The sequence below is a fragment of the Canis aureus genome, chromosome 16 (genome assembly GCF_053574225.1).
Source record: "Canis aureus isolate CA01 chromosome 16, VMU_Caureus_v.1.0, whole genome shotgun sequence".
Taxonomy (NCBI): Eukaryota; Metazoa; Chordata; class Mammalia; order Carnivora; family Canidae; genus Canis; species Canis aureus.
In genome coordinates, this window is record NC_135626.1 from 44,535,613 (window position 1) to 44,562,287 (window position 26,675).

General features: G+C 41.4%; 1 protein-coding gene across 5 annotated transcripts in view; it reads right to left on the reverse strand.

Annotated features, from left to right (window-relative positions):
• The window catches only part of MAP2K6 (mitogen-activated protein kinase kinase 6), a 121,468-nt gene that overhangs the window by 20,155 nt on the left and 74,638 nt on the right, over positions 1-26,675 (reverse strand). For 3 of the 5 annotated variants that reach the window (XM_077853643.1, XM_077853642.1, XM_077853647.1), the window contains exons 2-10: positions 23,376-23,442; positions 13,556-13,604; positions 12,865-12,978; positions 11,081-11,200; positions 9,727-9,843; positions 9,005-9,056; positions 6,808-6,935; positions 5,661-5,738; positions 4,140-4,279 (exon numbers count right to left, since the gene is read on the reverse strand). In XM_077853643.1, the coding sequence (XP_077709769.1) occupies positions 4,140-4,279; positions 5,661-5,738; positions 6,808-6,935; positions 9,005-9,056; positions 9,727-9,843; positions 11,081-11,200; positions 12,865-12,978; positions 13,556-13,604; positions 23,376-23,442 (865 nt within the window). Of the gene's footprint in view, positions 1-4,139; positions 4,280-5,660; positions 5,739-6,807; positions 6,936-9,004; positions 9,057-9,726; positions 9,844-11,080; positions 11,201-12,864; positions 12,979-13,153; positions 13,310-13,555; positions 13,605-23,375; positions 23,443-26,400; positions 26,541-26,675 lie in introns of those variants that run through there. The other 2 variants (XM_077853645.1, XM_077853646.1) reach the window with 2 other exon arrangements.

Consider the following 26,675-nt stretch of genomic DNA (forward strand, 5'->3'; position numbering starts at 1 on the left):
CTCAAATGGGTCCAAAGGAAAAGCAAAAAAGAAGTCGGGTGGTTCTGGCACTCAGTAGTTGGGTTTCCAGAGACTTCCTTCAGTCACCAAGCCTGTGAACCTATAGGAAGAGGCTATTCTGTTTTTCCTTTTTAGGCATGCATTCATTAACCGTCTGTTGGACCAGAAGGGGAGGCTTTTTTATTAGACTTCTCTATTATGAATCCCAAAACAAGGCCTTTATGGACAGCATCACCTACTCCAGGAATCCTTTAGAACTGCTATGGTAAGAAAGCCATGTATAGGGGAAAAAAGAGAGATGGAAATGTCATTCAGGAGTCCTATTTCAAAAGAAGTACAGAAAGGGAGGGTTTGTAGAACATCATTGGGTTTTCCTTTATAGTCCATAAGGAAAAAATGCCTTAACTTTCTTTCCTCTCCTATCCCCTGCCTCCATCCTCCCCAACCTCACGCATGCACACACGCCCACCAAGGATAACGTTTCTCTAGTGCTATTGCAAAAGAACACATCAGCTGGAGCTCTGGGCTCGAGATGTAACCTTGTATGAGAGTGTCAGCTTGTTACTGCTTTCTAGTCCATCTCACAGACCAGGATGACTGTCAACTCATAGCAGTGATCAGAGGACAGTGACAGACAAGTGGACCCTCTGGATGAAGTTGTACAGTGTGGAGCAGCACTAGGACACTGGGAGGGGTCATCAAATGCTTAGTTAGAACCCATCTCAGGAAGGGTCACACATACCCTGATAGATATCCAAGGCTATAGATAATGCGACCTTTCTCTTCCAGTTGGACACTCAGCCCAAGACAGAGGTAGGAGATAAAACCACAGGTGTGTCCATCTCAAAATTTATGATTAATTTTTCACTTTCCAGGTCTGTATTCCCCTTTCCCCACTTAAGCACAAATAGAGGGGCTTGAAGAAGTCTTGAAGAAACACAGCCATGTCATAAAAATACAAAAAACAGGGGCACCTGGGTGGCTCAGTGGTTGAGCATCTGCCTTTGGCTCAGGTCATGATCCTGGGGTCCTGGGATTGTGTCCCGCATCAGGCTCCCCACAGGGAGTCTGCTTCTTCCTCTACCTGTGTCCCTGCCTTTCTCTGTGTGTGTCTCTCATGAATGAATAAATAAAATCTTTTAAAAAAATCAGCACCGTGTTTTGAAGCATTAGACAACTTTTCCAACTCAATGAACTTCAAAATAGTGTTCATACAAAGGGGGTATCAAAGAAAATATATTGGTAGTTTATGGGAGGCAAAAAGCTATTGACCTGCCATCTGAAACAGAAGGTACTCGTTAAACAAACAAACAAACAAAAAAAATCCAAGAGAGAATCATTAAGAATGCTGATAAATTCAAAATTAATGCTCCTCTTCTTCTTTCTAATTATCCTACCAACAAAAACGACTCACTATTTTACACAGTTGATACTCTTAAATGTCAGAGTCTACAGGAACTGCAACACTGAAAGTTTGAATTGTTGGGATCCCTGGGTGGCTCAGTGGTTTAGCGCCTGCCTTAGGCCCAGGATGTGATCCTGGAGTCCCGGGATCGAGTCCCACGTCGGGCTCCCTGCATGGAGCCTGCTTCTCCCTCTGCCTGTGTCTCTGTCTCTCTATTTGTGTCTCTCATGAATAAATAAATAAAATCTTAAAAAAAAAATTGAATTGTTGAAATAGTTGAAGTTGAAAACTTGGAAGTTTAGGTGACTTGAGTTTGGTTTCTATTATATATATGTATATATACTACATATATATGTGTACTCCATTATATACATACACACACACACACACACACACACACACACATATATATTAGTTAACCTCATAAGCAAGCCAGACTGGTTGACACAAATATGAGTACAATGACACAGAATTAATAGCAATGACCAGAACTAATGGTTTAGGAAAGCTAGAAAATATCTATGGCTCAAAGTTTTTAAATTTATGAACTACAGTAACTAGGACCAAAATTGACAGAAAACGAGAGGGAATCAGACACGTCAGACGGCAGGCACTAAGATGCTGGCAGTGTTTGGCAGGTGGGGGGGCGTGAGCGTAGGCACAGGGTGGTCACCACACAAAGAGCCATAATAAAGTATCTGGATCGTCCATGTATGTGTGCATATGTTAAATTAGAAAGCATTATTTCTTAAGGTTTTAATTTTTTTAAAGATCCATTAGAAGCTTTAACGCTCTAAAATCTTCAGAGGAAATTCTAAGTAATAGGAAAGATACTTTGGTGAAATAATTGCATGATTTAAAAAAAAGATAAATCATAGAAGAAAATCAGGTTTTGAAAAAGAATTGATATCAGGTCCACAGATCAGAGGGCAAAAGTAGGCGGTCTCACCCCAGCTGTATTGTAGAATGGTTTGAGAACACTGGAAAAATCCTGATCTTTGGGATCCTCCCCAGACCAATTAAGTCAGAATGTCTGAGGGTGTGGCCTACGTGATGGTACATTTTAAAGTTCTCTCGAGTTTTATAAATGAACAGCCAGAGTTGACAACTATTGCAGTACACTGGTGATTCGCAACAGGCAGCTCTGCTTTCTAAAGCGTTTCACGCCAGCCTTATGCTTACCAAGTTTTCCCAAGTACCCAGCCAGACTCCTGGGGACAGGGGAGCAGGCAACAGAAAGGTTATAGGGAGGAGAGTTTGAAAAGACTTCCCTAGGTAAGATCCTTCCCCTTTACCACTCCTCTTGAGAACTACTGGGCTGAACTACCCAAGATGACTCATCCCTTTTCCTATGTGACCTTTAAACGTTGGAGGATAAAGAAGAAGGGAAAAAAAATAAAAATAAAAATAAACAATAAAAACAAGCTCTCAAATCCAGAAGGCAAAATCATGAGCCCATGTCAATCTGGCCGGTGTGCCACCACACACAGCACACTGGCTCGAGGAAAGCAGAGAGGAGGACGCACCCCAACAGCCCAGAAGAAGTGCCCAGTCAGAGGCACCCAACAACACACTGTACGACAGCCCACTGCTCCAGCCCCTCTCTAGCCATTCAGCCAAAACTAAAACAAAAACAAGCAACAGTAGGCCAGCTTCATACATCATCAGGGCAAAATACCAGGGGTGACACGGGGACCCGCGCTAACAGAAAGTCCAAGAGGCCTTGGTTTCACAAACAACAGACAGTTGCTTTGTCTCATCATGTTTCCCAATAAAAGCTGCATTCAGAACACTTCTTCCAAAGAGCACGGAGGCCAAGACTTGATAACCTTGAGGGGCTGTGCTGTCAAACGGCCTTCAGGGGCCCAGCTCCTTCCTCAGCAGGAGCGGCCAGGATCGCCCCTCTCCCAGCATCACCACTGGGCTTGTCACTGTCTGCTTCTGCAGGGTGTCCATGTAAACAAACTCCATTTCAGTGGCCTCTTCCAGGAGCACTTGCAATGGTCCTTCATACCAGGCAGTATAGTCACCATGCATGCCCTCTCCTACTTTCCTCGAAGCCCCTGACAATTTCCATGAAAATAAAGTCTATGTAATTAGCATGACTCCTTCCATTTTTCTACTCCAGCTTTCCTTAGACTTCCTTCTCAGACCCCCAGGACTGCCCATTGCACCCTCACGGGCAAGCATATCCACAGTTAGTGAGCGTTGTCTAGGAGACAGCCTACAAAACACTAGAATGTCTTATCTACTCCACCGCCCTAATCATCCAACCATCCGATCACTGTTCTCTTGATGCTGTAATCAATATCAAATAGCTTATAGCTCTCATAAAGGAGTTTCTCGCTCCTGGGACACGAAGTATGGAATTCTGCTTGGAATATATTTCTCTTCCCTACCTTCTTGATGGCTTGGAAAAATCTTCAGCACAGAATTGATCTCCTCCAATAACTCTATCCTAATGCCTTTCCTCTGAGTTTCCCCAAATACCCTATGCATACCTCCATCCCTGCCATATTGTACCATAGATTGAAGAGACTCCCCTACTTGACCCTGAGTTCACTGTGGGCAGGGACCAGGATAAAGGTCAGTTTTGTTCCCCCGGCCTCGAGGGCACACTCCATACATGCTTTTGGAATGAATGTATGCGTAATGGATTAAAACCAATGGAGGGAGTTCATGAGAACTCCTCTTCTTCCTTCACCCTGGCATTTGGCAGATGAGGCTCTCTTACCACTGTGAGGTAAAGTCAACAAACTCTTCAGAGAATTTGTCCGCCGGGAGCTGTGGCGAGGGTTCCTCTACCACCTGTTTGAGCTGCTGGAAGGGAGTTCCCCAAGAGTCATAGGGAAACCGGAGGATAGCCAACTCAATCTAGAGAAGAGAAAAAAAAAAAAAAAAAAAACACAAGGGAACAGCAGCTGAAATAGAGCTACTTTAGGGAATCTGCTGTGTTCTGTCCCAGGAGAATCTGAGAGAAATACAAAGGTGAAATTCAAATAAAATTTGGGGAGAAAGGAACTAACGATACGTTGTCTACATTTTCCCAATTCCTAGTGCTAGGGAGTTTTGAATATTATCTCACTAGGGCAGCCAGTGGAGCCTATTTATAACTGGGTCCTCACCCAAAGCCACTGTGACACTTAATAAAATTGTAAGCCAGCAGTATTAAGCTTCAGGATGTAAAGCAAGCAAGGTTTTCCAACGTTTGCTCTGAAAAGTTATGCTCGCCCTGCAGCTTTTACAGAGCTGTACATCTGCTGCCATCTGCAGGTCCCTTACTGGAATGGAAAAAAAAAAAAAAAAGAAAACAACCTAGGACCAAATGACTGATCTTTTTTTGGATCTGAGTAAGGCTACTTTGCCATTACAAGATCATCACGTGTATTCTGGGCAAGGATGTGAAATAACTCACAGGATTCAATCAGCTGCTGTGCCTGGGAAGGAGCCAGGACCACAGTGGGTAATTCCAGACCTTGGGGATACACTGAAAATGTCGGATCACCAAAGTTACAAGTAAAGCACTAACTGTATGACTTTAGGACTGTGCCTAAGGGAATTATCTTGTTGGTTACTATGTCCTTTGGCTATACGTGACCCGGATGGCCTAGACTTCTATCATAACCGCATTCTGGGGAGCACAGCCCGGGTAACACAGTTCTGTCAGGGTCCACACATGCTAGCACTCCTCGAGTAGCTTTAAACTTCATGCCCAGCTTAGAATAATTTAATTTTAAACTATAAGGTAAACTATCAAGAGCTACGGTCAGGATTCATTTTATAGATGAGGATAATAAGACAGTCCAGTCCGTGTGACTCCATCAGTTTACTCAGGGACACATGGCCAGTTAGAGGTGAAATGAAAAAAGAAAAGCTGGGACGCCCGGGTGGCTCAGCGGTTTAGCGCCCTGCCTTGGGCCCAGGGTGTGATCCTGGAGACCCAGGATCGAGTCCTGCATCGGGCTCCTTGCAGGGAGCCTGCTTCTCCCTCTGCCTGTGTCTCTGCCTCTCTCTCTCTCTCTCTGTGTCTCTCATGAATAAGTAAATAAAATCTTAAAAAAAAAAGAAAAACTGGGTTGGCCCAATCCCAGTGAAGTCTTTTAACTACAACACCCTGCAGACAATCATCATTCAAAACCTCCTGCTACGTCAGACAGGAAAGGTTGCTCGGGACCCACAGTTAAGGTGTCAAACCCCACCCCGTTGCAACTTCACGCCCAGAACCTCACAGTCCAGAATGATCATCACACGTTACCATTGTGATGCCCAGACTCCAAATGTCAGACTTCACACTATATCCCTTCTGATTGAGCTCTGGGTTTATTCTTTCAGGCTGCAAAGGAAACAGAAAAAGACAAATGAGATATGTTCTTAGCTCAATCAAATCGCTGGGGTTGGGAGGGAAGGTGTCACCAGCTGCCAGGTGAGTTGTTTAAAGCTATCCCCAAGAAGACTCACTAACTACAATAAATATTGATGCCTCCATGGGATTTTCTTTATTCTACAGGAGTCTTTTCTTGGAGACAATGAAGGACCAAAGTCCCTCACAATTGAAAACTAATTTTAAGGGATCCCTGGGTTGCTCAGCGGTTAGGCATCTGCCTTCAGCCCAGGGCATGATCCTGGAGACCCGGGATCAAGTCCCACATCGGGCTCCCTGCATGGAGCCTGCTTCTCCCTCTGCCTGTGTCTCTGCCTCTCTCTCTCTCTCTCTCATGAATATATAAATAAAATCTTGAAAAAAAAAAACAACTAATTTCCATTTTGGCTTTAGAAGAAAATAGGATTACACAGTAGAAAGCTACTTTGCCAGGCTAGAATCTTCCTTGTTGAGAACACTAACAGTCCAGAATTCAATAGTAAGAATCCCCAAGAGTCACCGGCCACTGTCTGAGTTTAGCTCAACACTGATGGGAAGGTTCTCAACCCCAAGTGCATCAATTTCAAGACACAACACAGAGGCCTTGTAACGTGAAAGGGGGGTCCCAAAGTCTCTGCCAATGGCAACGAGTCTTCACAGCTATGAGCTTCTCTCTGGACTAACCTCGCTGACTTGTTTGGGTGATTTAAATTCTGGTTACTGCTCTGTCCTCAACAAACAGGACAACACTCCCTTGCAACACAGTGTGACAATTTCGTGTGGGCCGTACGGATGACTTACATGGCTTTTTTCCCCCAAGTAATAGACCTCTTTTCCTTGAATTTTTAAAAATAATATGTTTGAAGCAAGTGACTAACGATTTCAGACAGAAGATATTTAAGAAAAAAATAAGAAGAAGCAGAATATTTCGTGCACCGTAAGCACATTTCCATTTTCCCCATGTGGCCATCCATGTTCTATTTCCTGGCGAGCTTTGCTGGCAGCTGCATTTCCAGATGCCTCCCCCCACTGCTGTACTTACGGCCATGTACGGTTTGCATCCTGCATCAATAGTTTTAGCGACAGAGTCTACAAGGTAGCCACTGATTCCAAAATCGCACATCTTTACTTGGCCCAGAGCGTTGATCAGCACGTTGGAAGGCTTGACATCTGAAAGCAAGAACAAGCAGAAAAGCCCATGGTCCCAGGCTGCTCTGAAGATTCATGTGTCCACCACCAGGGGGCATGACATCTCCACGTCCCCCCTGGCGTTCCTTTCCCTCTGGGGCAGCAACAAGAAACTAATGGCCCTCCCTGACTCAACACTTTTGTGCATCTTACTGCTTCCAACTGGACTTTCTATTTCGTGTTTTGTCCTCCTTGTAGGATTGTGAACCCATCCGTAGAAAGGGCTGTTTCCTCTATAATCCTCATTGCCCCCGTATGTGTAGGACAAACTTTAAAAATTATACCAAATCAAATGCCCTGTTCCTTGGGCAGAGTCTCTATTATGCAAAACGAGTAAGTCCTAGAAATCTGCTGCACTGACCCTATAATAAATAATACTGCATTGCACACTTTAAATTTGCCATGAGGGTAGATCTCCTCTTAAGTGTTCTGATGACAACAACAACAAAAAAATTTTTTAAAAGCCCAGTTCCTCATAACTTATTGCACAGTAAGGGTAGGAGTAAATAGACCACGGAATTGTAAGGCAGGCTGCAATGTAACCGTACATCCAATCTGATCAAAACAACCAGTTTTGATGGAAGCATCTGCAAGAAGTGTGTCCGAGGTTACATAAATGTAACTCCTCAGGAATTCAGATATCCCAGATCACAAAGCATACCCCCAAATAGATAATCATTGCTATCTTTAGATGATAGACTTAGAAATTACAGTTAACTTTTTTTTTCCCTCGTGGCACTTTCCACAAAGGACATGTAATCAGCACAGTAAGTTATTCTAAAAACACTAGAAATTATCCTTTATAATGTTTTCCTTTAAACTGGATGGTGGATATGCAAATTTTATTTTATACCTTATGTATATATATATATCTTTTAATACAAATGAAATACTTCCTCATCTTGAAATAAATCTTTAAAAGCTAAGTTTCACATTTGTGGGTAATCCACACTCTTTTTCCCACATGGATTCTTTCCCACTTTCTTCTCCTCTTCCTCTTCCTTCCTACTTCCTATTTTTTTCCAATTTCTAATAATAATGATTAATGATAATAATAACACAGCAATAATAGTAATAACCGGCACTCTGTGTAAGGCATTTTACATCACTTTCAGGCTCAGAGAGCATAAGAATTATCAAATCTCACTATCCTACTAGCTATCCATACTTTACCCTAATTTTTCTTCAGACTTGGTTGAGCATGTGTCTTCTAAGACGTTTTCGTTTACTATAATAACCCAGTGCTAATCATTTCCTTGCTTTATATTCTATCTAAACTACTTCCATATTTGGTACTTTCCTATGTGTAATGTGGTTTATTTTTTCCATGTGTTTGTCGTACATCTGTCTTATTTCCCTATCAAAAATCCCTTTGTGGAATTTTAATAAGAATGTTTTCTTTTCAGATACCTCTCAAGGCATCTATTATAGTGATGCATAAATGGTGAGAAAATGAGCATAAGTGATAAATGGATGGATGAAAGATGGAAGAATGGATAATTGGATGGATGGATGGATGGATGAAAAGATGACAGGCCAACAGGAAGGAAAAAAGAGGAAGTAGAGGAAGAAGAGATAAATCTATCAATTTTTCATTTTATCCTGCCTCCTGCTATCTGAAATAGCTATACTTTATACTAGAACTTTTCATACTCTATGGTATACAAAAATTACCTGGGGATCTTGTTAATAATGGAGACTCAGGTGGTCTGGGGAACCATGCATGATTCCACTTTTCTAAGAAGTTCCCAAGTGACAGTCTATACTACATGCATTTCTTATCCCATCTTCTAAAATAATTCTCAATGAGGTAATCCCAGAGCTGTGCATGGTAACAGGTGGTTTATATTCAATTTAGGTGTAATAAAAACCCCATGTCTTCTTAACATCCTCAGACAAGATAAAAAGCAGCTACTTATTGGCTATTCCTCTGAGAAGGAAAACCCCTCAGTTTTACTGCTTAACTCAATTTCACCTCCACCCATTGGGGGAAGAGAAAAAGAAATGGATTTCATAAAAGGAACAGCCAAAGCAACTCCATGTATGCTTACCTCGATGAATGACAGAGAGCTTACTGTGTAAGTGTTCTAACGCTTTTACAATCTGCAAGAGAAACACAAGATAGATTTTTCTCCATCACTGGAAAGAAACTGAATGTTAAGTATACCCAGGTTTATTATCCCATCACCAGGTGAAGTATTTTCTCAGACAGTGGTGGCCCTATCCAAGAAAATACACAAGAAGCTACACTCTTGGAACTCCACCCACCAGAGAGGACCAGATCTTACAGTAGAAAGCATGTCTCGGTCATCTATCCAGGGTCTCATTTGGTCTCCAGCATTTTTTTCTATCCACCCTTATGAGCCTCAATAGCTATTAAGGGAGTAATCTCTCTTTCCATTTCATTTTCTTATGTTTCTCTCTATGCCGTCTTAGCCCTAAGAAGATTTGAAAATCTACAAATGAAAACCAAAGTAAACTAATATAGACACCAGTAATATGGTCATAGCAGATGAAGGCACCGCTTAGAGGCATTTTAACTGAGAGTTTACCAAACCAAGTCAGTAGTAGAATCTTCTACATGGTGCCCAGAAAAAAAAAAAAAAAAAAAAAGCATTCATTGACACGTCCAGGGATGCATTCACACATTCAACAGACATGTAGAGGAGGGAAGCTCTGGTCCAACTCGTGTTTCCTCACAGCAGGGAATCAGAGACACACAAGGTCTAGACGTCTCATATTCTCCTTGTGGTAGGGTCCGTGATGTACTCACAGAAACTGCTATTTTCCCTAAGATGTCCTCTGGAATCGTTTGGCCTTTATCAATCACTTGTTTGTAGAACTTATCTAGCGACGTATCCATGAGCTCCATGCAGATCCAAACATCACCCTGGAGACCAATTGGTTCAGAGATTGTTAGAGAGGGTAGAAAAGGAAAAGAAAAGGAAACAGTTAATACCTGTCGGGAAGAACTGTTTCTTACTTAAGTTTTTGGCAGAAATGTACAATTTCCCTTCAAGACCTCAAATAAATTCACAAACAAGCAAGTGTGTTCCCAAAGAGCCAACTAGCAGGCAGCCAAGCAGAACTTGCATGTGATCACCTACTTACTCCTTGTTAAAGAGTAGGATCTGAATACTAACACTCACTCCAGCTATGGAATGAAGAAGTTACGAGAATAAAAGGCACAGTATAGGGAATAGTCAATGGTACTAATAACAGAATTATATGGTGACAGATGGTCGCTACATTTGTGGTGAGCATCTATAACGTATAGAGAAGTTGAATCCCTATGTTGTACAACTGCAACTAATGGGACATTGAGTGTCAACTCAAAGTTTTAAAAAAACTTTTTTTAAATAAATAAAGGCATCTCTACTGATAGTCACAAACAATAGATTCCCAGAAATCCAGGCTTTTGGGGATTAGGTCTACAGGCCTACTCTATCCTCCCACACAGAACGCTGGCAATAGTTCATCAAAAAGCTGGTTGAGAGCAGCCCCAGTGGTGCAGCGGTTAGGTGCCACCTGCAGCCTGGGGTGTGATCCTGGGGACCCGGGATCGAGTCCCACATCGGGCTCCCTGCATGGAGCCTGCTTCTTCCTCTGCCTGTGTCTCTGCCTCTCTCTCTCTCTGTGTCTATGAATAAATAAATAAAATCTTTAAGAAGAAAAAAAATGAAATAAAAAAAAAGCTGGTTGAAGCATCATAAGCCATATCACGGTGAAGTAAAAGCAGAGGTAAAGCAAAAAGATAAATGTAAGCCCGTGTGGTCCATAAACAAAGTAAATGAAGCTTATCATTTGGCCAAAAGACCACAATATTTCAGGTTTTAGGAAATCTATCTAAATTAGCCTATAGACCACTGCTATAGATAACTATGCCAAAATAAACAAACCAGAACAGAAAGGAGAAAGAGAGCCTCAGTGTCTTTAAAAGGGCTAATGCTGTCATCTCAAGCCAACTTTGCGGTGGGCCATGTCACCGTCGCCCAGACAGAGACGTCTCTATAGAAGACACATCAAACGAGAAAGAGTGCCAGGACTGTGTATTGTGTTCATGTGATTAGAGAGACTTCTTTTTAATTGCTTGTTCTCCTCAGATGGTGAATGGAAGGATCACCTACCTCCCGGAAGAGTGCGCCATAAAAGGTGACCGTAAAAAGACAGTCCACTGTCCTCATGGAAATATCCAAATCCATCAGTAGCCTTTTCTGCTCCTGGCTATTTACTGTGGCCCGGATCCGCTGAATGGGAACGCATGGAAAAATGCATGGTTACTGCTCTGAGGATGAGTCAGTTAATAAGGCGGGGACCTGAAAGATTAAGGAGTCCCATCCCGACAATACTACAAAACTCACAGCCCAATTTCAAGGAAAGACCTTTCAAGTATTTATCCTAGTGATTAGCTATTTGTAACAAACGAGAAATAAGACTTTCAGTGGATTTCCTGAAAGATCTCTGGCAAGAAACAAACCGATAATATATTTTGGACAGTGTGTGAATGTTGGCGAATGTATTTCCTTCCAAGTCACAAAAGCAGTCTGCTTTATTGTGTTATGTCTGTTCAGTACAGAGACCACAGTATTCGTGACTTTGTGGCTGATGCAGGATCCCACAGAAAAATCCAAAAGCCCCTCTTTGGGGATAGATAAGAATATTTGGACTAAGTAGCAACTGCAAAAGAATTGACAGAGCTGGGTGCCCAGGTGGCTCAGTGGTTGAGCATCTGCCTTCAGCTCAGGTTGTGATCCTGGGGTCCTGGGATTGAGCCCCGCATCGGGCTCCCCGCATGGAGCCTGCTTGTCCATCTACCTATGTCTCTGCCTCCCTCTCTCTGTGTCTCTCATGAATAAATAAAGCATAAATAAATATATAAAATTTTTTAAAAGTTAAAAAGAAAGGAATTGACAGAGCTATCAAAAATGGATGGAATCAGGTAGAAGTGAAGAAATTGTTCATTCCTATCCCAGGGCTTCTGAGAGAAGACACACCTGTCACGCCAGTGTGTGTAGCCTTAAAGAAACATGGTTCTGTCATTAACTGACAGTAAAGATATAACATCACAAGGCTTTCATATTTTTTGCCTAATGTGCAAAAAGTCTGCAGAAGAACACATTGCAGAATCTTCAAGGTAAGGGAAAGATATCTCCATCCTCCAAAAACAAAGGGGTCCAAGTCATCTGACTGTTGGAGCGCATTCCTAACAATGGTTCAAATCCATGAACTCATGTAGAGACACTGGATCCCCAAAGCCCCTTGAACATCTATTCAAGAAATATGCAATGATTCTAAATTCCTTTTTATAGCTCAAAAATTATGCAAACTCACTCAAGATGCATTTTGCCCCCCTTTTTCCCACAAATGGACATAAATTTTCTCCCTCAATTCTGATTTCCTGGTTTTCAAGGACCATTCTTTAAAAGCAACAGAATACAGAATAAAAGAGACTTTTGAGACATAACAACCAAAGGCAATATGTGAACTTTTTATTTGGATCCTGATTTCCACAAGCAATAGGCAAAAAAAAAATAAAAAAAAATAAAAAAAAAAAAGATTTTGATGATCACAATAACCTCAATTTGGAGCTGGTATTCCATGACATGAAAGAAGTATTGATAATATTCTTTTAACTGTGATGGCATGGTGGTTACATAACAAAATTAAAAGGAGGGGGTGGGATTTATCAGTTAAAAAAACAAACAAACAAACAAAAAACCAAACCAGTAAATGCAACTCACACCAAGGAAGCATCTTCCACACGTTTGGAGGGAATACTCTTCCCTCCCAATAATCTTTGTTTTACCCCCACTGAAGATTGTTTGGCTTTTACAAATAGAACTGATCTGTAACTGAGATGGATGAACGGATACACCACAGACAGAAAACGTTTGGGGAGCGTCAACTCTACCTTCACCGCCATGATCTGCCCGCTGGGCACGTGTCGCATCTTCTCCACCACCCCGTACGCACCTCGCCCCAGTTCCATTATAGGCTCCAGGTCATCTGCCTTCACCTCAAAGTTCTGCAGGAGAGAAAAGTAACAATGCAATAGTAAAAAATAAAGGACAACGATTACCTCATCCTTTCTCTTGCTTCTCCCAACGTTCTAAGGGTTATTTCTGGCCTAGAGGCTTTATCCGAGCAGCTGCTGAACACGGGAAGCACCAGGGCATGTTCAGACTTGCACAGTATGCCACCTGCTTGTCACCAGCAGCACAGAGATCCAGCCTCAACTCAGCCTCCAACCTGCTTGGTTTGACCTATCTGCACTGTGGCTTCTTTGCCCTCCTGCCCCCTTCCTCACGCATTTAATCCATTTGCAGACTGATGGCCAACTAGATCCACCTTTGGACTTGGAGGAGCACTCCCCAGAGCAAATCATCTACTCCCCTCAAATACCTTCCATCAGAACCACACTAGCCTGATTTCAGTAAGGCACTCAAAGCAGCAAAAGTGCCACATACCACTTCTGCTTAAATTCAAACTTTTTGGCCCATCCCCTGACGGCATGGTATGGAAAATATATTTTTCAATGGCCAGTCGGAAAGCATGCATGAGAAATGGTCAAGATGTTAACTGGCAAACATGATTCTTCTTACCTGATTTCCAATTGAAATGCAAGCTTTAGAGTCTAAGTCTCGAGGGGGCCTACGAAAATAAAAGGGGGGGGGGAAGAAAAACATGAGGTATATTTAGTCAAATATGCCATTCCCAAATCACATACGACAGGAGGGATTTTTTTCTTTAGGAAGTTCATCAGTAAAACAAAGTAGTACAAAAAGTGTTAATAGTGTGAGATTTGGAATAAACTATATCTGGGTTTAAATGACTTAATCTCTGTGGTGGCTCAATCGGTTGAGCATCCGGCTCTTGATTTTGGCTCAGGTCATGATCTCGAGATTGTGGGATCGAGACCCACATTGGGCGTTGTGCACAGTGGGGAGTCTGCTTAAGATTCTCTCCGTCTCCCTCTGTCCCTCCGCCCCCCCCTCCGCTTGCTCTCATGGTCTCCCTCTCTCTCTCTAAAATAAATATTTTTTAAAAATAAAATAAATGACAATCTCTTTGAGCTTCTATTCTTTAACATGAGGATATTAGCATATCCTGAGATATTCCAAGTAAAATGCTTAGCAGAATGGCTGGCATAGAGTAAATGTCCAATAAATACGAGCGAGGTGTATGTAATTATATAAATACTTATACTCTTCTTCTAAGCCCCAAACTTCTTCTTTCATCCAAGAACACCAACGTGCCCAATTATTCCACCACATTTTTCCACAATGATTTTTAAAAAATAATAATTAGCACATGGTTAAGTTAACTCACAAAATTCATAAACCATAATAATTCCAAGTCTATCTAGTCCCCATGTTTATAGATGGAAAAAAGGTCCAGAGAGGTGAAGTGACCTTGCCCAACGTCACAACTAACCCAGGTCTTCCAGTTCGCAGATCAGAATAGTTCCTCTTCTATCAGGCTATCTAATGCAGTTGTGAAATTTCTTCCATACGTAGCACACACACTATCCAGGGGCCATCTCAGCAGCCAGAGCTTGGCTGATTTTGTCTCCATAGCGAAAGCATACAATGCCCTCATGTATATTTATTTCTACTATCCAGTTTGGTATCAATCCATTTAAGAGAAAGATGTTTGGCTTTGGCCATGCAACTAGCTAGAAGCTCCAAAAAGCGCTTTCTTAAAATAAATGCACCCAAAGTATCACAACAAAAAGACGAAAGAATCCTAGGGATGCTAGAGTCCAGGGTGACCAAAGAGACCCAGGTCTTCCTAAGGAGACATTCCATTCCAGAATAGTCTCTAGAAAAATACAAGGGAAAATGGAAGGAAGGTAAGATGATAGGAAGGGACAAAGGAATCCTAGCCCATAACAATTTTTCCCAGTCTGAATGTGTTATAATTCTGCCCCTTCTGCTGAAACTAACTCAATAAAACAGTAAGGAAAAGGGACGCCTGGGTGGCTCAGAGGTTGAGCGGCTGCCTTTGGCTCGGGATCTGAGATCAAGTCCCGCATCGGGCTCTTGCAGAGAGCCTGCTTCTCCCTCTGCCTGTGTCTCTGCCTCTCTCTCTGTGTCTCTCAAGAATAAATAAATGAATCTTTTTTAAAAAAGAATCTTTAAAGAAAATGATAAGGAAACAATGGGAATGTAAACACAGATATAAACATAAAGTTTTAATGGCAAGCCCTCCCTTACCTCAAAATCCCTCTTGAAATGCACTAAAATAAAGTTTTTCTATACTAACTTAAAACCAGCGACTGGGTGGGAGAGAATCAGAGGAACACACACAGACACACACAAACACACGAGATGTTTTTATAGATCTTGTGTTTATGAGCAGGGAGGTTTTCTTCAGAAATACTTTCCAGAGGATTCAATCTCTAAAAATCTGATCGCTCATTCTTAAAATTTCCAAAGTGATTTTTCTTTCATCATCAATGATTTGTACTAATTGCAATGGAACTCTGAAATAAAGACGAGTATTACTTGAAACATGTGACAATCATAAACAATAAAAACTCTTCTGCAGTTGTTCAGCACCCTTCCTTTTAAAAAGCATGAAGCAACAGAAAGGTCGCTATTACTTTGGGCTACCTCCGTTTTCTTGCCATCCAAGGAGGGCACTGGGGAAGACCTCTTCCACCTCTGGTATTCCAGTATTCATGCAGGGCTTTGCAAATTACAGCCTATGGCTCTGTTAAGAATGATTTTTTTTCAAGTTTACAAAGTTGTAGGAAGGGGCGCCTGGGTGGCTCAGTGGTTGGGCATCTGCCTTTGGCTCAGGTCATGATCCCGGGGTCCTGGGATCGAGTCCCACATCGGGCTCCCCAGAGGGAGCCTGCTTCTCCCTCTGCCTATGTCTCTGCCTCTCTGTGTGTGTCTCTCATGAACAAATAAATAAAATCTTTAAGGGACGCTTGGGTGGCTCAGTGGTTGAGCATCTGCATCGGCTCAGGGTGTGATCCCGAGTCCAGGGATCGAATCCTGCATCAAGCTCCCTGTGAAGAGCCTGCTTCCACCTATGTCTATGTCTCTGCCTCTCTCTGTGCATCTCTCATGAATAAATAAATAAATAAAATCTTTTTAAAAAGTTGTAGAAAAACAAACTACAAAGAATATCCAACAGAGGCCACTGTGGCCCAGGTAGCCTGGAACATTTACTAGCTAGCTGGCCTTTGGAAAAAAAAAAAAAAAAAAAAGTTTGTTGAACTCCAGTATTGTACTAACCCTGCATTATGCCTCTACCGAATAGGAGGGGGTCATGACATCTTCCAGAATGAGAAAAGCACAGAGATTTGCTAAAACCATCTAGCCCACCCGGCCTGAAAATAAAACTCATGCCACTTGAATCTCAGTCTTGACCTAAAGAGAAAGGGACATATGGTGAACTGGGTGCAATGCTTTACCTAAATCTCATTTAATTCTTTAAACACACACACACACACACACACACACACAGTCCTACGAGCAGCATTACTCCCGTGGTCCAGATGAGAAACTATTTGGCTCAGAGTTTAACTAACTTGCTCCCAAGTGGTAAAGTCATGGATTCAGTCCAAGTCTGATGGAATCCAAGGAACCTACTCCCAACACCAAGGCCCCCTCTAATGAAAATGATCAATCCGCCCAAGCCGGAGGCCTTTGGACTCATCAGGTCAGCCAAAAGCACCAAATGATGGAGCCAAGGCTGATGGCTCATATTAGACTAGTTGACACTGTGTTCTGTCCAGGGCTGGGCATATTAGCTTGCCTGGGGCACTGAGTCTCTCTGCAGGAGGTTCACTGTGGGTGTACGTTCTCTGTTGCTTATTCAATATTTTAGTCCTCTGGGGAAAGAAACAAGCTTATTACAAAATTCCTTCCCTGGAAGGTCAAAGATACTCCAAAGGTCACCTAGTATTAGCCTTTTTTTTCTGGTTTTTTTTTTTTTTTTTTTTTTGAGAGAGAGAGAGAGAGTACACATGCATACAGGAGCAGGAAGAGAGGGCAGAGGGAGAGAGAGAATCTTAAGCAAGCTCCACGCTCATCAAGCTCCATGCTCATCATGGAGCCTGACACGGGGCTCCATCTCACGACCCTGAAATCATGACCTGAGCCAAAAACCAAGAGTTGGACACTTAACCAACTGAGTCACCCAGGTGCCCCTAGTATTTATTGGCTTTTATGAACAATAGGCTTTGTTTGGCTTATTATAATAATTATTTATTTGTAATTCTAAGTAATAAATAATCAGTTTACTGGTTATTAGGACAACTATTATTCATCTGTTTGACAATATTTACTAAGCATCTACTTAAGCCAGAGACTGTGCCATACCCTTTGTACAAAATATTTTCTTTAATTTACATAACTCTACCTTAATGTGAAGATCTGACAACAACAACAAAAAACTAAATAATTTAAAGTCCTTCAAAGACGTGGTGAAATTAGAACCCAGAGCCTCACAATGATGTCTTCTCGACTATAGAAGTAAAAGATCCTGCCTCTTGTTTTGCTAGCCACAGACTATTTGACCACACTCTCTACCAGTCTGACATGTGGCTCAGAACATATACTTGAAAGACAGAGAGCCCTGACTTTGTATGCCAGCTCTTCCACTTAATTATAATAATTATTAATAATTACTAAGTGGATTAGTAATAATAATAGCAGTGACTTGGAGCAACCTTCTTTGAGGAGTTATAATGGAACTAGGCTAAGCATTTAATAGGGTTATGATACCCACTCCTCACACCAATCACATCACCATTTATTCCCATTGTTCAGAAGGAGAAACTAAGGCTTAGTAGGGGTAGGGAGCTTGCCAAAGGTATTCAACTAGTGAAGTTTAGATCCCAAATGTGAACCTAAGCATTCTAGCTTGAACCCGAACTCTTACCCATGAAGTGATGCCCAACTGTTCTGAGCACCTGACCTTGTACAGATCTGTTTTCTCACTTATGAAGTAAAAGTAACAGTAACTGCCTCCTGAGCTTCTTGGGAGGGTTAACTGGAATAATACTCACTAGCACAGAATCAATTCAGAATTAGCTGTTGCCAATCAAGTATGGGGACAGCTCAGAAACCTGAGCCAAAAACACATTGGCATCAGTTACTCAAAGAAAGAGCTCAAGCAGAGGGACCACACACACGAAACTAGGAAGAATGGAGCTCTGTCCCAGGATATTTATTTTTGTGTAGTACGGCAGAAGAAGGCAGGGTATAAATGGTAAGAGTCACCAAGCCAACCCTAAAATATCGCCAAGAAAAACACAAAATGTGGAAGCTACTTCTTTAGGACTACAAATATAAGAATCGGTATTAAAATACAACTACTACTAATAAGGCTCTCCATGAGCTAAAGTGGTCTAGTCTATAATAATAAAGCGATGCTCTTGGCTTTACACAGTGAAAAAGAAAATCATATTCAAAGTTTATTCTAACACATGAGGGAAAGACAACACAGAAACTATGTTTATCATTGCGTAGGTTTTTATTCATTTGTTTATACCAAGGAAGGATTTATTGTGGCTTTCATAAAATTCACAAAATACAGAAAATCAATATAAGTTAGAAGAAAATGAGGACTAAAAATTTAAAGGGAAGGAATGTAAGACAAGTGGAAGGGTGACATAAGAATGTATCCAAAAAACGGGCACCAGGGTGGCTCAATCAGTTAAGCGTGTGACTCTCGATTTTAGCACAGGTTTTCATCTCAGAGCCCTGAGTCAAGCTCCATGCACTCAGTGGGGAGTCTGCTTGAGTTTCTCTGTCCCTCTCCTTCTGTCCCTCCCCCTCTTGCACACATGCTCTCTAAATAAATAAATAAAATCCTTTAAAAAAATCAATAATACTAGTAAACCTCAGTAAGACTGATACAAACTACAAGAGAGAAGGCACAGATTACCAATCTCAGGAAAAACTGGGATATCACATGTCCTGCAGCCATTCAAAGAATAATTAGGAAATACTAGAAGCTATGTTACTCTTATAGATTCAACAACTTAGAAGAAATGGACCAGTTCCCTGAAAACCTACAACCACCCAAACTTGAAAAAACAGATCATCTGTAGAGTCCTACAACCATTACAGAAATTGATTTTGTATTTTAAAAACTCCAGGAAAAATAAATATATTGGCTCATTTTGTTTCACTGGAGAATTTTAGCAAACATTTTTTAAAAAGAATTAATACAGATTTTATGTGTCTACCAGGAAAAAAAAAAACACAGAAGAAACTCTTAACAATTAATTTTATGAGGCCAAATTACCTTAATGTCAAAACCAGAAAATAATAACACAATGAAAAAAAAAAGAACTCCAAACAATCCACTACAGATGAACATCTCTCATGCATTTAGATGCAAAAATCCTCAGCAAAATTTCAACAGATTGAATCCAATGACATATATATAAAAAAAAAAAATGTACCACAACCAAGTGAGATTTATCTTGGGTATGCAAAGCTAGTTTAATATTTAAAAATCAATCACAATGCAATCCATATAAACAGTACAAAGAAGAAAAATCTATGATTGTGTCAAGTGATGCACAAAAAAGCACTTAACAAAAATTCAACACACATTAACAATAAAAACCCTCAATACCCCATGACTAGAGAGGAACTTTTTCAACCCTCAATTTACAAAAACCTAACATCATGCCTAATGGTAGGATATTGAATGCTTTCCCTGTAACAACAAAGCAAGGTTGCCTGCTCTCACCAATCTTATGTGACACAGTACTGGATATTCTTGCTACTGAAATAAAGCAAAAAAATAATAAAAGCTTTTTAAAATACAGTTCAGAAAGGAAGAAAGAAAACTGTCTCTATTTGCAGATGGCATGACTATCTACATAGAACTCTAAAAAATCTACAAAAATGAAAAAAAAAAAACTCTACAAAAACACTCCTAGAACTTCTAAGTGAATTCAGTATGGTCACAGATTATAAGAGCAATACAGAAAAATCTATTGTATTTTATTTTTTTATTTTTTATTTTTTTAATTAAATTTTTATTTATTTATTTTTTTTTTTTAAGTTTTATTTATTTATGATAGTCACAGAGAGAGAGAGAGAGAGAGGCAGAGACATAGGCAGAGGGAGAAGCAGGCTCCATGCACCGGGAGCCCGATGTGGGATTCGATCCCGGGTCTCCAGGATCGCGCCCTGGGCCAAAGGCAGGCGCCAAACCGCTGCGCCACCCAGGGATCCCTCTATTGTATTTTAATACACTGACCCTTAACGGTGGAAACCGAAATTTTAAATGGAGTATCACTTATGGTTACCTCCACAAAATGAAATACTTAGGTAAAAATCTTCACAACCCCTAATGCAGAGTTTGTATGATGAAAACTATAAAATATTGATGAAAGACATCAAAGAAAATCTAAAGACTTGCAGAAGTCTACCAGGTTCATGGACTAGGAGACAGTGTAGTCAAGATGTCAGTACTGCCTAAATTGATCTAAAGGTTCAACATAATTCCTACCAAAATCTCAGCAAGTCCATTTGTAGACATAGATGAGCTACTTCTAAAACTAATATGGAAAGAAAAGCCCTAAAATAGCCAAAATTATCTTGAAACATAAGAACAAAGTGTGAAGCAATGGGTTCTTTAAATTGTCACCGAAAGCATGACCCGTAAGAGGAAAAATTGCTAGGCGGGATTTAATCAAAATAAAAGGATGAGGAGAAATGTTTTCAAATCGCATATCTGACAAACTCCTCATGTCTAGAATATAGAAAGAAGTCTCAAAACTCAACGTTAAAAAGGGTAATCTAATTAGGAAGCAGGCAAAGACATGCACAGATATTTCACCATCAAAGATATATGGATGGGAAATAAACACCTAAAAATACTCAGCAGCATTAGCCACTAGAGAAATGAAAATGAGAACCGCAATGATACGATATTATACATCGATCAGAATGACCAGTGGGGCACCTGGGTGGCTCAGTCAGTTAAATGCCCGATTCTTGATTTCAGCTCAGGTCAAGATCTCAGGGTCATGAGACAGAGTCCTGTGTCAGGCTCCATGCTCAGCAGGGAATCTCCTTGAGATTCTCTCTCCCTCCCCCTCACTGCCCCCCGCCCCGACTTGCACTTTCTCTCTCACACACACAAATAAATATTTTTCTAAAAAAAGAATGACTAAAATGGGAAACAGTGTTAATGTTGGCAAGGATGCAGAGAAACTGGATCATTCATAAATTGCTAATAAGAATGTAAAATGGTACAACCACTCTGGAAAATACTTTGGAAGTTATTTCAAAAATGGCCTTACCATATGACCCAGCAACTGCACTATTGGACATATGTCCATGGGGAAATGAAGACTTATTTTCACGCAAGAACTTGCTATGGTCATAACAGCCCCAAAGTGGAAACTACCCATATCTCCTTCTAAGGCTAAAGGGTTAAAAGAAACCATGGTATATCCATATCATGGAATGGATTCAGTAATAATGAGGAAAGAATTATTGATACAAGGAACAATTTGAATGAATCCAAAGAAACTACGTGGAATGGAAAAGCCAATCTCAAATAGATGCATGATTCCGTTTATGCAGCAACCATGAAAACAAAATGGAAATGTGGAACAGATTAGTGGTTGCCAGAGGGTTAGGACTGGGGGTTAGAGGTAGACGTGGCTCTAAGGGAATAACACCAAAGAGTCTTGTGGGGTTGATACAATTGAGTATCTTGATTATGGTAGTGGTTCCATAAGGCTACACACGTGATAAAATCGCATAGAGCTACACACACACACACACACACAAATGCACACACAAGAATTTACAATACTGGTGAGATTTGAATAAGTTCTAGGCTTACACCAATGCCACTCTGTTTTGATATTGTGCTGCAATTGTGTGAGATGTTAACATGGAGGAGAGGACACAAACCAGGGGAAGAGTGTATGGGATCTCCCAGTGCATTTCTTTGTAATGTCCTGTGAATCTACAATCATTTCAAGTGGAAAAGTTTCAAAAGTCTATGACATAGAGTCCTATGCAGATAGTACAGGGAAGGAATATATTTGAGTCTAAACTCTTGAGAAACCAATCAGAGGGGAGAAGTTATGAATTACACAGGTCACAGGTCCACAGGAAAAAACAAAAAACAAAAAACAAAAAACAACCAAAAGGGCCAGAAAAAAAAATCTCTCGCCATAGCAGATATGAAAAGAACCTAGTCCTGTAGCGCCTCACTAAAGGAACTGTCTAAGGTGAGTGTGGTCCTTGAGCTACCCTGAGGAGTGGCCCTCCACTCGGCTCCATACTTCAATGTTCTTGAACCGAACATTTCTTCATACCACTCATGGAATAGCCAATGGTCTCAACAAAGTCTTACAGTAGACATGATCAGAACATTCCACCACCAGAAGGGGCAATTTCTGATAGGATGAATCATGGTGAAGGCCAAAAACCTTTAGAAAGGGAGACACTTTTGTAGAGATGAGCAAAGGCCTTTGGTCTCGAGCTTCCACTGGGATGGCCTTTCCTTATACTTGCTCTGCCTCTCTTGTACTTCTGTTCTGAATTTTTTCCTTGCAATTTCCATTCCTCCCAAGGAGATGCTTTGTAATAACATAGTCATACCTCCAGCGGGACAGGAGGTATTCTCACCACCCCACAGAGAGAAAAAGAAATAAGAGAGAGGCTAAAGGAGAGGGTAATCCTGCTTCACCGGGACTTGAGCTCACTTAGGGATTTGGGCCAAAGCCTCTGCTAATTAAAATTAAAAAGTTCCTTTACTTCATTTTGTCTTCTATTTATATGGGACAGGATTTAGGTGTCAGGATGTTGAGTCCTTACCAAATACCATCTTTCCATCTCAACCCAAGTTTTATAGTCGTGGCTCTCACAGGGATTTGCTTATTTGCTCAAGTCTATGTGGAAAAGGCAAAAAAATCCACATCCAGGGACCTTTCTGAACTTCATAGGACCCCACCTGCCAAATGCATTTGTGACACTCCATTTTCTGCCAACCAGTAAGGTGAGACGCTGAGTTCAAAGCTATCCATTCAACATAGATTGACTGACCTGATTATTTCAGGTCTCAGAGCAGTGAGCCCATGGTTCCCTGCTTTAAAGGGCTCTTCTTGGAACACCTCGGTGGCTCAGTGGCTGAGTGTCTGCCTTTGGTTCAGGTCATGATCCTGGGGTCCTGGGATCGAGTCCTGTGCCAGGCTCCCCAGAAGGAGCCTGCTTCTCCCTCTGCCTATGTCTCCGCCTCTCTCTGTGTGTCTCTCATGAATAAATAAATAAAATCTTTTTAAAAGGGGGAGGGGGCTCTTCTTTCTAACAGTGATTTCCATAGTCAAGGCATTGCTCATCAGCCCAAAAATGAACCCCCCTTCCCTGGAAATCTGTAAAGTGAAGTGTTTGGAGTAAGACGATGATCTTGTCAACTTACGTGGAACTGGTCTGAGGTTGTTCAAATGCTTCTTTTGGAATTTTAAGACCAGGGTTCCGCTTCCTGCCTACGGGGAAAGACATAAGCATAAAGTTAAGGTCTGTATTACAGCATGAGTGTGGGGACAGAGACACTGCAGCAGAAGTGAAGGAGAAAGGGCTAGCCTGGGAACGTGGAGCTCTCACCTCCTCATTCAAAAACCCCACCTCCTAGCCAGGAAGTCTGTGAGTGACCAGCACCCAAGCACCAGGCAAAGCACAGCTTCCCAAATGCAGATTGTGGTCATGGATGAGGTTTTTCACCACTTAAGGATGAAACTATCAGGGGCCCCGGGTGGCTCAGTGGTTGAGCGTCTGCCTTTGGCTCAGGGCATGATCCCGGGTCCTGGGATCGAGTCCCACATCAGGCCCCCTGCATGGAGGCTGCTTCTCCCTCTGCCTATATCTCTGCCTCTGCCTCTCTCTCTCTCTCTCTCTCTGTGTCTCTCATGAATAAGTAAATAAAATCTTAAAAAAAAAAAAAAAAAGGATGAAACTACCAGTATAAGAATGCTAACTCTCTTTACTCAGGAGAGCTGCCCTCTTCTCCCTGCTGAGAGTTGGTTGTTTCAACTTCTTTGTTCTTTCCTGTACAAAATAATGGTAGATGGTAAATGGTAGCTATAGAATTTTTCCTTTTCAATGTCAGTCAAATATAATCACCCTTATCTCAGTATCTTATAACTTTCTAATTTGATCTGTAAACAACTGATAGAGTTAGCTACAGAGGGAGAATAAACAATACCTTCCCACCCCTCTGCCCTGCCCATTTGTCAACCACCTGCCATAAGCTGAAACACCTAAAGGAGGGAGAGAATAATATTTATTTACATTTACTCTGTTCCAAAAAGGAATAAGATAACAGATGGGCTCGTGCAGGGAGGTTATCACTTCTTTTGGGGCCAGGTGGGATTGTAACCCACATGTCATCTCTGGATTGAAACTGCAGAGACTTTGGCTCAAATAATCTTGTTGATGAATAAAAAAGAACAGGCTGACGGGGCACCTGGGTGGCTCAGTTAGTTAAGCAACCAACTCTTGATTTGGGCTCAGGTTCCTATGATCGAGCCCCGTGTCAGGCTCTGTGCTGGGCATGGAGCCTGCTTAAGATTCTCTGTCTCTCCTTTCCTCTTGCCCCTCCCCTATCTCTCAAGGAAAAAAAAACAAAGAACGCACTGAGAAATGCCAGCTCAGGAGACAGATCCAAGAAAATAGTCTCTTAAGGCCCCAGAATATTCCTCACCTAAGGAGATCCTGTATCTCTTCCTGCTTGGCAGGGGAAACCAAAACAGATCTGGATAGAGGGCAGATAGTTCTACTTTCTTTTCTCCTCTCTGCTCTACATTGCAGGGGTGTACTACAGCAATGACACCAGCCCTGGACAAAGCCCTTGATAGAAATTCTCAAGATGCAAAGAAACATAAGACATCAAGCATATAACCTCCTTACAGGAAAATGACATCCAAAGACTTCAGTAACTGTTCAACATCGGAGAGCCAGCAACAACCCAGCCAGGATCAGAATCTAGGTCTCCGACACCCAAATCGCAGCAAGAGGAGCATGAGATTTTGAGCTTTTAAAAAACCAGTTTACATCTAGTACTTTCCTTACCAAGTAACCTCCAGAGTCACTTTTCATCTGACTCTCAATATCCTCAACTGTAAAATGGGGAAATAATACTAATCCCTACCTTATTGGGCTGGATAGGAAGGCCAGAGGGTATCACATATGAACGAACACAGACTTATCTTAAGTAGCGGTTAATTATAATCATTTAGAGAAAGAATCTGTACAGTCTCAATAAAACAGAGTAAGTCATTTAAGAAATTCATGAGTGGAACTGGTCAGATTATCTCAGTCCAAGATAATGTGTAACTGACTCTTTTTCTCTATGCCTTCAGAATCCAAAATCAAGACTAACTCTGCCAAGTTGTATAAAGCCAAGAAAAAATATGCTTGGCAGTAGCCAAGGCAGAGAAAGCCTTTCAGGTCCACCTTCATTGTAACAGGTTTTCTCAAATGCTCTCCTACTTTGGACTCATCTCTGTGTTTCATAAGACTCAAAACTCACTATGTACTTTCCTCCTCCTGGAACTCAGATGTCTGCTTAGCTCACACTACTAAGTTAGTCAGTTAGACAATATGTAAAGCCTTGTCCATACATATGGTGGATAATACAAGGAGCTGTGCTGTATCCCAAGAACGATGATAAATGCTGGATCTGATAGTGAAAATCCAAATAGATGTAGTGGCCTAATTCCAACGGTTCCTCTCCATGGGCCTCAGTTAAATTGACAGAGGATGCAACTTTAAATGGGATACTCTAGTGAGGAATGAACAAGTGCCATTTGTCCAGATGACCACATCTCTACTCCCACCCAGGTGCCAGGTAATTCAGATAATCCCAGCAGATACAACCCTGTAGTCCTCTCCATTAAAACAAAATAAAACCAAAGTTAAATATATTTTGCCTGTGAAAAAAGGCTCCCCTGACGCCATTTAAGCAAACCAACAGCCAAAGTTATATTCCCGTATCTCTCTCTTCTTCATTTCTAACTCAGCTCTGACAAGATAGATGTCAAGAGAGAGAGCTATTTATGGGGGAAACTGCCTTTGAAAAATAGAGCAATGCATTTTTCTACCATAGCAATTGATTATTAACAATTCACTATTCTATAACTCAACAAATCATTGAAACGTCTATGCAAAGAAAGAGTAAATGAAAGAGAGAGAGAGAGAGAAAGAGAGAGAGAAGCCCTTGGCACAGAGAATAAAGGAATAAATGACCAAAACAAAAATAAAGTCTTCCAGGTGTGAGAAAAAAAGGCTCCTGCTTCTCTTCTGACAGCAGTAAGACAACTACTTGCAAGAGATACCAAACCTGGTTGAATTACACAGTTATAACAAACCCTGCCTTCATTTTCCATAGTGCATCAAATCAAACAAAAATCGCAGACACATGCACCAAAATTCCACAATTCACTTACTTGCCCATCACTGAAAGAGGAGCCCAGTAAGAGGCCGGGAGTGACTCGGATGAGGTTTTCAAGGCTGCAAGCAAGGCTAGCAGAAGAACACCACACACAAGGCATTCTTTGCTTAGCTCTGAAGACCACACTTCAGCAGAGAGAAGCAGCACTGAATAGACTCCACCCTCTCAAGTGCAGATTGCAGCAAACCTCTCTGAGTTTATTGTTCCCAGCAAACCACAACTTCACAAAGAAAGAAGGAAAAGTGGGTCCATTTGGACACCAAGGCGTGA